At 39.0% G+C, this 14812-nt stretch overlaps 1 protein-coding gene across 1 annotated transcript in view; it reads right to left on the bottom strand.

Annotated features, from left to right (window-relative positions):
• The window catches only part of MORC1 (MORC family CW-type zinc finger 1), a 172717-nt gene that overhangs the window by 21526 nt on the left and 136379 nt on the right, over positions 1–14812 (bottom strand). Inside the window, exons 22-23 of the mRNA XM_003261783.3 lie at positions 6705–6774; positions 4537–4603 (exon numbers count right to left, since the gene is read on the bottom strand). Of these exons, the coding sequence (XP_003261831.2) occupies positions 4537–4603; positions 6705–6774 (137 nt within the window). The remainder of the gene's footprint in view (positions 1–4536; positions 4604–6704; positions 6775–14812) is intronic.

Here is a 14812-nt window from a genome sequence, read left to right as displayed (position 1 = left end):
TAGTCCTTTAGGAATACAATTATAACCTTTTACCTCCCCTTCACCAGAAACTCCCTAGAGGACAAGTTCATGTAACTTTATGCTTAGAAGCTCCAGAGTGGAACTTTCAGCCACCAGGAGACTGCCTCCAGAGACAACAGTTGATTTACAATCCAAAGTCCCACTACGAAACTCTCTCCCACCTAGAGAGTTTTCAGCCACCTTTACAACCTGTTTCTGCCCATGAAATGCTAACTCAACTGCCCAGTAGATAAGGCACGAAGCTAGCATGGGGACCCACCCACCTGCTCACCTCCTCCCCTTCGATGCCATTCATGATAGGCCCCCTTTAAAAGTATCCACTTTCTGCTGCAAAGGTGAAGCGGTACCCTTAAGGCAGGAAGCCCATGCTTCTTCCCCTAAGCTAGCTTTGGAATAAAAAGTCACTTTCTTTACACCAGACCTAGCTCTTGTTAATTAGACTCTGCAAGCAGTGGGCAAGTGAACCTGCGATGTGGTTACAATACTACCAGAAAAAAATCACTTAACTACGAATACAAGAGACTTTTAAACTAAAGTTTATTTTAGCCTGAGAGAAAAGCATAGAAATAAAACAAAAAAAGAACAAAGTAAGTTGAGAGAAATACTTAGTCATGATCTGGAAGAGGAAGAAGAATGTTCAGAGCTACTGGGGTGGAGTGAGCAGGAAGCAGATGGAAAGAGATGAGATGAGAGAGGTCAGTGTTGGGATTGCAGGGCATCGTGGGCATGGGGAGGGAACTAGAGTTTCTTTTAAGCAGAGTGGGCACTACCACTGGAAGTTTTCAGGCATGGGAACGAGATGATCTGATGCAGGTTTTAAAAAGATACATGGCTGCAGCATGAAAAATAACTCACGGTAAGGATGTATAGTTTGTTGTTGAGACTAAAGCTTTCAGTACCATAGGGAAAAAAAAAGTACAAGAGTCTGAGGGCAGTACAACATGGGAAATAGAGCTGGGGAGGGCAGGTAGAGGTCAGATCATAAAGGGTTTTGTTTGTCAAGTAATAAAAAGATTTTTTTTGTAATCCTTTCATGCTGATGCTCATAAATTAAGATCACAGCTCCAGAGAGTTTTACACGTTTATAAGATGAGGATCTTTTAAAATTGGATAACAGTTTATATCAAACGGAATGTGCTTCCACTGTCAACAGCTCTTTGGCATTAATTATACTGTCTAACTTTGCTGATTTTTTTAAGATTAAGAACATTATATAAACTAATGCTTAATTGCCTGTTAAAGAATACTTACACAATGTCTGAATGCTCATTAGTTATAAACTCCTTTATGCTGACACTTTATTAAAGAAGTCTTTTTCTTTAATCATTTAAGGGATGTTAAAGATTCATTCATGTTGGCATTGAGGTTGAAGGGTAAAAAGTACTATACTAGAGCACAGGAGATTCCTCTCTAAACCTCTGTTTTTGTTCTGTTGAATAATAATAAGGCCTACCTCATAGAGTTGTACTGAGGATATACAAAGAATGTAGCTCAATGTTTAGTGTAAGTGCTCAGTAAATAATACCTATTTTTGTTGTTATGATCATCTTTATCATCACCATCATTAGTAATGCATTTGATAAGTTTCTTCCATTAAGATTGTTTTTCCCTAGAAGAAAACCTAGGCAATACCATTCAGGACATAGGCATGGACAAGGACTTCATGACTAAAACACCAAAAGCAATGGCAACAAAAGCCCAAATAGACAAATGGGATCTAATTAAACTAAAGAGCTTCTGCACAGCAAAAGAAACTACCATCAGAGTGAACAGGCAACCTATAGAATGGGAGAAAATTTTTGCAATCTATCCATCTGACAAAGGGCTAATATCCAGAATCTACAAAGAACTCAAACAAATGTACAAGAAATAAACAACCCCATCAAAAAGTAGGCGGAGGATATGAACGTCTCAAAAGAAGAAATTTATGCAGCCAACAGACACATGAAAAGACGCTCATCATCACTGGTCACCAGAGAAATGCAAATCAAAACCACAATGAGATACCATCTCACACCAGTCAGAATGGCGATCATTAAAAAGTCAGGAAACAACATGCTGGAGAGGATGTGGAGAAATAGGAATGCTTTTACACTGTTGGTGGGAGTGTAAACTAGTTCAACTATTGTGGAAGACAGTGTGGCAATTCCTTAAGGATCTAGAACTAGAAATAACATTTGACCCAGCGATCCCATTACTGGGTATATACCCAAAGGATTATAAATCATGCTACTATAAAGACACAATGCACACATATGTTTATTGCGACACTATTCACAATAGCAAAAAAAAACACTGCATGTTCTCACTCATAGGTGGGAATTCAACAGTGAGAACACTTGGACACACGGTGGGGAACATCACACACGGGGACCTGCTGTGGGATGGTGGAGGGCTGGGGGAGGGATAGCTTAAGGAGAAATACCTAATGTAAACGACGAGTTAATGGGTGCAGCAAACCAACATGGCACATGTATACCTATGTAACAAACCCGCACGTTATGCACATGTACCCTAGAACTTAAAGTATTAAAAAAAAAAAAAAAAAGAAGAAGAAGAAGAAAGAAAGAAACCATCACCCAGATCAAGTTATGGGACATTTTCACTAGCCCAAAAAGTCGTTAAAGCCCCTTTCCAGTCAATCCTCACCCCATTCCCACTTTGGCAATCACCATTCTGATTTCTATCTCCATGGATTATTTTTGCTTCTTCGTGAAATTCACATAAAGGAACATACTGATTTTGTTTTTTTTAAAATGCAAAAAAAGATTGTTTTTCGTGTATTGTTTCTAACATTCATATTGTATTTACAAGTCAACAGTGATTACAAAAAAAAACCAATCTCATAAAGACCAAAAGATATTACATGAAATAATATATACATGCATACACACACTCGCATACACACAAATGTGTTTTAGTTTCTGGATGATTCTTAAACTGTAAAGCAATTTTCATAAATAATTCTAAGTCAAAGTATTGGCCATGAGAAGACCTGGCAACAGCACTGGGGAAAAAATTACGTCGCTTATTTAATCAACAAATATTATTGAGTGCCAAGTATGAGTCAGTGTCATTCTGGATATCAGAGACACAGGGACAAGCAAGACAGTCCCTACTCTCATGGAGTGCGTTGGCATCTAGTGAAAAATAGAGAAAATAAGCAAGCTACAATTAAAAAATGGTAAAAAGAAATAGGTAGTAAAGGAGATACTTTAAAACAGTAATACACGCTTTGAAAAAAATAAAACAGGATTATAAAAGTGTGACTTGTCAGAAATGAGATGGGCTACTTTAGATGGAGTTGTCAGAGAAGACCTTTCAAAAGCTTAGAATTATGAAGAAGACAAGAAGGCCTCTGTCCTTTAGGAACCTGTATGCAATGGGAAGACAGATTCAAACAGATAACTTCACTTGACTGTGATCACTGCTCACCATTGCATGTCAGAACACAGAATTTAACAAATAACTACGGAACAAATTACAATATAATCTCATCATTGCAACAGTGACTCTGTGAACACCTGAGTTTGGTGAGGAGAGTCAAGAAGACCCTAAAGAAAGGAACACTTGAACTGAGACTTAAATGAAAGGGTAACTGACACTGGCATATGAGTTGCTGAGGGCATTCAAGTAAAGGAAGTGGTACAGACAAAGGGGGGATGAGAAGATGTGATAAAACAGAACTACTAGTAATTCAGAACCTTTGGGAAGCAAAGTGGGGGCCAAAAGTAGAGGCAGGAGAGAAGAGGATTTGTGCCATGCTAAGGAGTTTGTGACTTACCTTAAAAGTAGTGGGGGCTGAAAAGGCTTTGGAGTAGAAGAGTGAAGTGATGAGGTTTGAGTGCTGGATTGACTCACTACCCTGTCAGCAAGTGCAGGAAAATAGCCCCTCTCTGTTTTTTCTTGCTCTTAATTCAATGTGCTCCTATGCAAAGAGCACAGGATTTGGATTCAGAGAAACTGGGTCTGAACGCCTGGAAAGCAGCTTAGATGGGTTTGTACAGAGGATAAGAGTTTGCTTCCTTGAAAACATTCTTTTAATTCTATTGGATATCCAAAACATTCAGCTGATGTCATTTTAAAAGTGATAAAATTCTCATGTCAAGAAAATTCTAGCACACAGTGATTATAATTACATGTATGTATGACAACAAGATAATGATAATGATAACAGAGAAAAAAATCAGTTAATGATTTCATAATCATACCTTATATATGGGTGACGTTTTCAGTTCTTTGATTACATTAAAGTAATTTGAATTGGTTACTTGCTGTGGGTAGGAAGTTAAGCCAGCTCCATTTCATTATTTCCAATTCTTCACGAAAGAAATGAAAAGGTCTGGGGGAAAGATGTATTGCTAATTCTTTCACATCTCTGTTATAAAATTTGGTTTCATTCTTGATTGCTTTTGTTGCTATTATTTTCCTTCTTCTTGTATTTTAACATTGATAATTACTTTTCAGCAGTATAATTGCACTCACTTGGAATTTGTATAATTGTAGTACACTCACCTTTTCCAGCTAGGTAATGAAGAGCTTCTTTTCATTGCTAGAACATCATTGCACAGCTCCTGTTTTTCTTCAAAAGAACATAGACAAACAATCACATTTGGATGATCACACAATAAACTGAACCAAAAGAAATGTTAGCGGTTCATTAACTACCTCTGCATAATATGGACTTGTATTGAAACATCCATTTATAAAACTGTACCAGTTGTAACGAGATTTATAATATTTTCTTAAGGTAGTTTATAATGTTTTAAAATAAAGTTTATGTACTATATATAGTTATCCAAGAGACTGTAACTTTTTTTTTGGTAATTTTTAAATGGACATTTTTTACCAGAGCCTGGAGTATGATCAGAACTGTTGGTTCCCCACTTTCACCAGCCCCTAACAAGACAACCATCTTCCCCTAATATCCCACTCTCTCCTATTTGGGGTTCAGGTTCAAAGACATTCTGACAGATCCCAATGAAAAATGTGTCTCCAGTAGGAAAGTGAACTTTAAAGCAGGAAGAGACCTAGAGTCATTTAGTTAGCCTTCTCACTCAGAGGACCTCAGAATTATAGGTTCACAGAGCTTGGTGATTTATTTTCAGCTCACAGCAAAGCAGAAATTCTATGATCCACTTGGATTGTTTTAAGAGTGTCTTGGGGACAGTATAAGCAATAAGTCAATGTGTCCTTCTTCCATGTAGAAGTCTTTATTATAACTGTCCAGATATCTTGTTCCACTAAGTAAACCTTTACCAACAAGTTTAGGGTTATTGAAGGCTAAGTAGAAGAGGACATCCACAAGCAAAGTTCTGGATGGTGGGTAAATGGCTGAGGATCTGCCTGACCCTTTTAAGGAAAAAGAATGAATGGACAGATGTTTTCCAACCATGCTGTAGGTAGGCACCACTGGTTTTACTCACTGACTTGCAATGCGAAGTGAAAATTTTTAACCCAACAGCTAACTAATTCAAAATAATAGTCATTTGAAAACATTTCACAACTTGTTCCTGCCAAACCTAGGATGAGTATTTAAAATTAAATATTAATTTTAGATAAAATTGTATTAGCAATTTTTCTAGTACAATTTGGAAATCCAACAGAACCATACTTGAAGGCACAGTAGTAGTTTGAACTGTCTATAAAAGATTGGCTTTAAAATTAAGACACCCTTACAAAAGAAATCCTGATGGTGGAATTGCAAATTATTGTAATTAAGATGAAAAAGAAAAAGTGTGATTTCTTAGGGACCTCACTAATGGGTTCAAACATAAAGTTGTGAATGAATAGCTGATTAGGTTACCTAAGCAACAAAGTATGAAGGAAGGAAAAATGTGCCACCAAAAGAGAACATAAAACCATGGCATGGATTGATGAAGAAAAGGATTGGGAATGATGAAACCAAATGAGTTGAGACTAAGAAGACTAAGATCTTTAAAACTTATTTCAAAATAAGACAAAGACAATGAAAATAATGGATGTGCTTCTTGAGTCCAATGGTATAATATCAAAATTAAAAGATAATGGCATAATAACATTGGAATGCAAATAAAAGAATTACAGTAATAATAACGAACAATAAGAAAATAAAATATTTTGAATCCAGTTTGTTTTCAGCTTCTCTATCCACGAAATTATTACTGGATTGAGCATTATAAGATGGCAACTTCATGCCCTAAATAAGTTCATGTCTTTTACCTGAGACATATTACATCCCCTGGGCATGAAGAAACTAATAAACGTGTTTCTTGAACTACTTTTAGGGACCTCAGAAGAATCATGAAAAGCAGAAAGTTACTAAAAGATGAAAAAACGGGGACCGTCATCATCATAATTTTCAAAACGGATTTTGAAAATTATTGACCTGATATCAATCCTAAGCAAAATTAGAAAGAGAATTCAAGACAGAGAGTGGCATAAGTGTATGGAAATTTCAGGCAGTGTGGCAGTGCTGGGGACACTGTCCTCAGCCAGAAAGTGTCTCTCTGCCCTGTCAAAACATACAAGGTTGGCAGCTCACCCTCTCTCTACTCCTCTCACTTCTAGAACAATAAACTTAATTTTTTAAAATCCAAGTTGCTGACAAACTTCTGATCTATATATCAGGCTGTCAAGCCATATTGAAAATGTCTCAAACATTATAGCTAATATATATATATATGAGCTGATTTTTTTTTTACCTTGGTTTAAAAGAGGAATTTCCTTTTTTTCTTGTTTCAATGAAACATCAGTGCTGCTCTTATCTGAAACCTGAAAAACAAGCTCTTTATTTAAAACTGTACAAAAACATAGGACATATTATAAACTTGACAAAAGACCTTGAAAAGCAGTGTCCCCAGCAGAAGAGAGATCATAATGTTAGTAGTAAAGCTATGCACTTTTTATAAAGGGAACAAATGGTACATGTACAAACGATAATCGCATAAATCTCAAGGATGATTGCATTATCATAGTCATGTTTACTCATTTGATTTCTTTAAAGAGATTTTTGTATTTCTACTAATATTTGTGCAGATATTTTAAAAATTGATATTACACATCGATGTAACAATGTCTACAACAAATGGGTCAAGTATTTGATTCACCAGCAACAACCATTGAGCCTCTACTGTTTTGAGGAAGCTTAGGGTACCTCTGGTTGCTGAACTCCTGTTCAGCATCTGTGCAATGAAAACTTTGGAGAGTTTGGGGCTGGGGCCTGTAGTCCCAAAGCATAACAGATAAGAAGATGGGGAAAGGGAGTTCACCTGGAATACTGGGGGATGGGATATCTCATCTTCTGACAGAATTCCAGGCCAGTTGCCTGAAAGGGGCTGCAGAGCCTTAGTGTGTTGATTGCTGGAGCCAGGAGGGTTACTGGCACCTGGAGAGAGAGGATGGATATGTGCTGGTGTGTGATTGGGAGGCTGAGAGGGTGGCAGTGGATGGGGGACATTTGAGGGGTGGAGTGCACCATTAATAAGCCAGGTATATCATCACTTTGGGAATCCTGTTAAGATCCATTTTACAAGGCTCACATAAAGCTGACTTACACTTTGGGAATATACCTTAGATGAGAGAGAGAGAGAGAGAGAGAGAGAGAGAGAGAGAATGTGTCTGTTTATGCCTTCGGGGAAAGACACCCAGAATGCTCCCTCTATGTATTTTGTAAAACTGTGAGAAGGTGGAGGAACAGGCAGTTATGAAAGAAAGAAAATGAAGAAAGCAAGCAGAAGGCAAAAGCTCCTGTCTGCTCCTTGTTCTGAAGACCCCTGAACACACACTGATACGCACGCAACCATGTCCCCAAATGTTACCTCATGTAAGATAGGGAGCTGTCAGGTTTTTTGAAGTTTGCTCATTGTGGATATATCTTTCATCTTTCATGCCCTCTCTAACCTGCTAAACAAATGTAGTCTAGAGAGGATGTCAAGTCTCTTTTTTATCCCCTCCCAGGAAACAAAGGAGTATTTTTACATAGCATTCTGGAAACTGTGCTCTCTCAGGAAGCAGGTTAAATGGGCACATACGTAGCCTAGCAACAAAATAACTGTGTAGCTGTCTATCATTGCCATTTTCCATTTCACCTAAATCAAGAGCAAGAAAAGCCTTATGGATAAGGGGAAATAAATAAGACTACTTCTAAGCTACTTTTGTCTATTTCAAAAAATTTTTGTACTTAAACTGTAAATAAGTTCCTGCCCCAGAAAATAATCAACATGCATATTTTTAAAGATTCATTTTGAAAAAAATCTTGAAAGTGACCTTAAAGTGTATGTTTTATTTACTTCTGATTAACATAAAATTTAAAGTTTTCTTCTGATGCGCTGATATATAAGGAGAATCTACATGATATTAAGTGTCTCCAACTTCAGACTAAAGATTTTTCAGACCAGTTTATAAGCAGCATAGACTATTATCAACAACAGCTAATAGGAACCACAAGATAAGCTTATGAGAGGAACTATTTAATGCCTTTTCCTATAAGCACTTTGTTATGGTCCATGGTGATTATAACAAAATGTGTTCATTTTCTTTGGTAACTTTCTTTTATGATGAAATCAGACAAGATGAAAGTATCCAAGGTTAACGAAAATGACAGAAGAGAAATTTTCTTGTTGGTGTTATTAATACAGCCTCATGAAATTAATTATGTTTGTATTCTATTGTTTAGTTCTCTGCTTCGAGCTCTGAAGGGCTGTTTTTCCTAGGATCAGATATGCCCTCCTTCCCCAAAAATGTTACTTGTACAAAGCTCTGCCATCTCTATAACATGAAAAATTTCTTTTCTTTTCCTTTGCTGTATTATCTTTATTCTTTATTCTAATGTTTAAAATATTTTTGGATAAATGATTTAAAGCCTACAGTATTTTCTTTGAAATAACATTGTGTAAATCTGATTTTATAGGATGCTGCCTTCTATTACAATATAGTTGAGGGTCTGAATTTTTTCAAGATGAGACAAGAAAACACACAGCTGTTTTTTCGATTACATTACTTGTATATTTGATCTTACTTATAAAGGTCTTTCATTTACATTAATTGGTTTCCTTATAGAAATGTTCTTCAGACACTTAGGCTTAACTGTGTCTCATATTCTGAAGCTGGAGGAAATCTCTTTCCTGAGATTTTTACCTATATCATGAAATAGACAACACCTCACACAAAGTAAATGAGATTATAGTTAAGTCTTAACACAGAGTTTAAGACATCTTAATTAAAATTATGTTAACAATGAGCAGGGTGGGATTTGTCAGTTCTCCAAGGGATGTGATGGATCAACATAATACCGCATGCTCAATTTTGTAAAGTATCTACTTAAGAAGATAAATAAATCATAAATAAGTCAGAGGAAAAAAAAGAACATGCCACAGGCAGCTGTGCAACATCTATTTAATTTCATTGCTGTTAAGGAAACTTAACTGAGTGATACCACTTTATCTGATTTATTTACTTCTACTCCTTTACCCCTCCATGCCTACTTCAAGCACTTATTATTATGAAGGAGCCATAAGGACTATAAGACCAGTAAATACCTTTCTGCTAACTTCAAAGACCCCTTCTGTTTGCACTCATCCACAGTTAACATTATGTTCCAGGCCCTCCCCTTCACTCAGTAATTTATTCACTAACATTAGGTTTCTAGTGTGGGCCAGATACCGCTAAGGTGAAAAGTTCAAAGTCCTGCTGATATGGTTTGGCTGTGTCCTCACCCAAATCTCATCTTGAATTGTAGCTCCCATAATCCCCACCTGTCATGGGAGGCACCTGGTGGGAGGTAATTGAAACATGGGGGCAGATTTTTCCTGGCTGTTCTTGTGATAGTAAGTCTCATGAGATTTGATGGTTTTATAAAGGGCAGTTCCCCTACACACGCTCTCTTGCCTGCTGCCATGTAAGACACGCCTTTGCTCTTCTGCCTTCCACCATGATTGTGAGGCCTCCCCAGCCATGTGGGACCTCTTTTTTTTCTTTATAAATTATCCAGTCTCAGGTATTTCTTCATAGCAGTATGAAAATGGACTAATATACCTGCCTTTATGGAACATATTTTCTACATTCAATAAATAAAAATATAAATATGAAATATGCTGTCAGGTAATGGAAGTTCTGTGAAGAAAAATAACACAGGTGAGACAGAGTGATGTAAGTTCCTGCATAATCTGACCCCCTCACCTCTCTGTCGTCATCTCACATCTCCATTTGGCTCTCCAGCAGCTCTTTTACAAATATGCCAGGCACACTCCTCTCACGTCTTTGGCTTGTTGTTTTATAGACTTGTTTGTTCCCCCAGCTTTTTCCTAGTCTTTCCTAAGCATCCGCTCAGTGGGGCCATCTGTGGTCACTCTACCTAAAATTGCAACTCCTGTTCACCACATGCAGCACAGATACTTCCTATTCCCTTCCCATGCTTTTTCTCCCTAATACTTGTCATTATCTACCACGCACCATATTTACTTGTTCATCCTGTCTATTGAATGATCCCCCCACTAGAATGGAAGCTCCACAAAGGCAGGGAGGATTGTCTGTTTTTACCCCTGCCGGATCCCCATTGTTTAGGACAGTAACTGATGCTCAAGATATTCACAGAATAAAAGAAAGTAAAAAAAAATCAAGTCATGAAAATACATGTGTGCTGCTGACAGTGGTGATGGGGGTGGTGTGGGTAGTGGAGTCCAGGTAGATGAACGACAAAGGAAAAGGCTTAGGTTTATGTTTCTCTCTTTCTCTCTCTCTCACCTGTATTATTATTTTTCTTCACAGAATTTATATGACCTGATATTATATTACATATTTACACTTTTATTTATTTAATATTCCTTAGGGTACTGGAGGCCAACCATGGTCAGGGTGGCTACAGTAGACTAAGAGAAGGAATGAGCAGTGGGGTCTGTAGCCTCAGAAGACATCAGGCCAGGACATTTAGGGCCTTGAGGGCCACAGCAAGGTCACTGAGTTTTGTTCTAAGTATGAGCAGCAACCATGGAAGTGTTCTGAGTAGGAGAATGACATAATATGACATATTCTGGATGACATACTCAGATTTTTAGACTGTGGAGGCCAAGAGAAACAGTAAGATGATTTATAGGATTACTGTTGTAGTCTAGGTAAGAGATGTCAGTGTGTTGGCCAAGGTGGTAGCTATGGAGGTGGTAGAATACGTTCTATGTTTAAAGGTTGATTCAGGAAGATTGGCTGATGGGTTGAGCACAGGATGAGAAAGAAGGAGAGAAATTCAAGATGATTCCCAGGTTTTGGCCAGAGTAGCAGTGAATGGTAGTATCATTTATTGGGTTAAGGAAGCATGAAGATGTTTCTTGGAATTCTTTCTTCTCTTGATCTTTATAGCCTTCTGTGTCTCAACTCTCTCTGGGTAGTTTATCCTTTTTCTGTCTAATCTCAACTTCTCAAGGAACCTATTAAAATTCCTGGAGTTAAACTGTCACAGTTTATGCAAACAATGGCTTCATCGGCATCATCAACCCTAACTTTTCACCTTTGCTCCAGTTATTTCCAACTGATCTCATGACACACGTGAATGTCTTGCTGAAACTTCAAATCCTCAGTCCTATCCTTGACCACTTGGTCAGATTCCCCTGTCAATGCTCTTCATTCTATTCACAGTACCATTTTTGTTCCAGATTGCCATCTCAGAGCTACTTTCATTATTTAGTTTTCCATATTTCTTACCAAGCTGTACTACCTTTCTTTTAAAATTTCTTAAGTTTTTCTTGTCTTTCTACACTATGATTTTCAGGAAGCATCCATCCCACTTGTTTTTATTGGTCTTTAGTTTCTCCTTTTTACAGTCCAAGCCATTATCCCAATCTGATTAATTTTTTTAAACAAAATATCCATGATTAAATGTTCCTTCTTAAAACCATCCCTAGGCCCTGCATGCTTACTATCTCAAGCACAAACTCTTTATCTGTCTTTCAAAGCCCTTTTCAATGTGATTCTAAGTTATCCAGACACAATTTTAGTATTTCTTAACAAATATCTCTTGTTATAATCAAAATGTTCTCTTCAGAGTTCCCTAAAATTACCATATACACTCTTGCTTCCACATCTCTGCCATGTAAATGTTCTACCTGGAATGGCTTCTCTCTTCTCTTCCTTTCTTAAAAGTTGTATCCACAACTTTTAAAGACAAGTATACCTCCTACTCTTTCCAAAACATCTTTTTTGTTATTACTCCAGCACATATTCTTCCTTCCTCTGAATAACTATTAACAGTAAGTTGCATACAGTTTATTTACTCTTACTACTGTTATCAATAGTCAAGCATTTTACCTATATGACCCAGATAAGACTGGACCCTACAGCAGCCTTGGATTCTTACCTTGATCCTTCTAAGCAAAATTCAAAACGTGGCTCCATCTCCCAAAAACAAATCCAAGTCTATAAAGCTTTGATAAATTTACAGATTTTACTAAAGATTATATTGGAAAATGGAGGAAATGATTACGTGTAGCAAAAAATTGTGTCAACTAAATAACTTTAACTTCTTCATCTGCTAACTGCCTCATCTCTCTCTGCACACCTGCAGCTTCTCCAGTTCTGCAGCTCCCGGTATTTTCACTTTTGGCAGTGCCTCTCTTCCCTTCTATCTTCCACATAAGTTCACTCTTTAGCTCTCTCTTTTTTTCCACAAAGAAATTTTACTTTGTCAATTTTCATTCTCCTAGCTCACCCAATAAAGGCTAAATTTGTCTTCTTTAGAATTACAGAAGGTGGCTTTAAAAAATACTTTTTATAATGCAAATAATTATTTTCATTCTATCACGAATATAGTTCTCATAACAACCTTGAGAATAGATGGCATTATTACTCTCATTTTATATACAAGAAAACAGAATATCAAAATTTGACACAACTGACAAATCTCATGGAGGTCTGAATTTGAGCCTGGGTCAGCCTGTTAGAGTGTAGAGCCTGTATCCTTTCCATAACATAATACTACCTCATGGTGTTGTAAAACTATCTTCCAATTTTTTTGTTCCTTCAGCACAACAATCAGACACTTGACTTTTTTCGTGTCCCTCAAAAATCTCTAACATAGTATTGTTCAATAAATTTGTTTTGATTAATTGGCTCGTGGTTGCTGGTAGTTCAGACTTTAGCACTTGAATATTTAGATTCCTTATAAGTCATCCACGACGTTTTTCCTTAGGTCAGGGACTATATCACACACTGTTTTTGTGTCCCTCTGTATGTTTGCTGGAGAACTGACGAACAATCCTGTGGAGGATGAGTATAGATGATCTTTCCTTCAAAGCCCTTAGGGCAGCTCTGGTTTGCATCTTGTAAGAGGGCTTCCCGTGAAATGTCTAGTAGTATTAGCAATGATCACAGCATTATACAGATTCACAAAGAGGTAATGGTAGCATCATCAACCAGGAATGGTAGCATCATCAAAGCTGATGAGAAATCACCTGCTTTTGAAATTAAGGCAATTTCAGTAATCTTAAATTATGTTATTGTACTACTGTGTCTGGAATTGGTGGGTTCTTGGTCTCACTGACTTCAAGAATGAAGCTGCGGACCCTCACGGTGTTACAGTTCTAAAGGCGGTGTGTTCGGATTTTGTTCCTTCTGATGTTCGGATGCGTTCGGAGTTTCTTCCTTCTGGTGGGTTCATGGTCTCACTGGCTCAGGAGTGAAGCTGCAGACCTTCGCAGTGAGTGTTACAGCTCATAAAAGCAGTGTGGACCCAAAGAGTGAGCAGTAGCAAGATTTATTGCAAAGAGTGAAAGAACAAAGCTTCCACAGTGTGGAAGGGGACCCGAGTGGGTTGCCGCTGCTGGCTCGGGCAGCCTGTTTTTATTCTCTTATCTGGCCCCACCCACGTCCTGCTGATTGGTAGAGCCAAGTGGTCTGTTCTGACAGGGCGCTGATTGGTGCGTTTACCATCTCTGAGCTAGACATAAAAGTTCTCCACGTCCCCATCAGATCAGTTAGATACAGAGTATCGACACAAAGGTTCTCCAAGGCCCCACCAGAGCAGCTAGATACAGAGTGTCAACTGGTGCACTCACAAACCCTGAGCTAGACACAGGGTGCTGATTGGTGTGTTTACAATCCTTGAGCTAGACACAAAGGTTCTCCAAGGCCCCACCAGAGCAGCTAGATACAGTGTCGATTGGTACATTCACAGACCCTGAGCCAGACACAGGGTGCTGATTGGTGTATTTACAATCCCTGAGCCAGACATAAAGGTTCTCCACATCTCCACCAGACTCAGGAGCCCAGCTGGCTTCACCCAGTGGATCCTGCACTGGGGCTGCAGGTGGAGCTGCCTGCCAGTCCCGTGCCATGCACTCGCACTCCTCAGCCCTTGGGTGGTCAATGGGACTGGGCGCCATGGAGCAGGGGGTGGTGCTCGTCCGGGAGGCTCGGGCCGCACAGGAGCCCATGGAGGGGGTGGGAGGCTCAGGCATGGTGGGCTGCAGGTCCGTGGGAAAGCAGCTAAGGCCCGGTGGGAAATCGAGCAAAGCGCCGGTGGGCTGGCACTGCTGGGGAACCCAGTACACCCTCTACAGCCGCTGGCCCGGGTGCTAAACCCCTCATTGCCCGGGGCCGGCAGGGCCTGCAGGCTGCTCTGAGTGAGGGACCCGCCAAGCCCACGCCCACCCGGAACTCCAGCTGGCCCACAAGCACTGCGCGCAGTCCCGGTTCCCGCTCGCGCCTCTCCCTCCACACTCCCTGCAAGCTGAGGAAGCCGGCTTCCGCCATGGCCAGCCCAGAAAGGGGCTCCCACAGTGCAGCGGTGGGCTGAAGGGCTCCTCAAGTGCCGCCAAAGTGGCAG

Source organism: Nomascus leucogenys, chromosome 21, assembly GCF_006542625.1.
Source record: "Nomascus leucogenys isolate Asia chromosome 21, Asia_NLE_v1, whole genome shotgun sequence".
In the NCBI taxonomy this organism is placed as follows: Eukaryota; Metazoa; Chordata; class Mammalia; order Primates; family Hylobatidae; genus Nomascus; species Nomascus leucogenys.
Note: the sequence above shows the minus strand (reverse complement) of the source record. Positions and strands in the feature narration are given on the sequence as shown.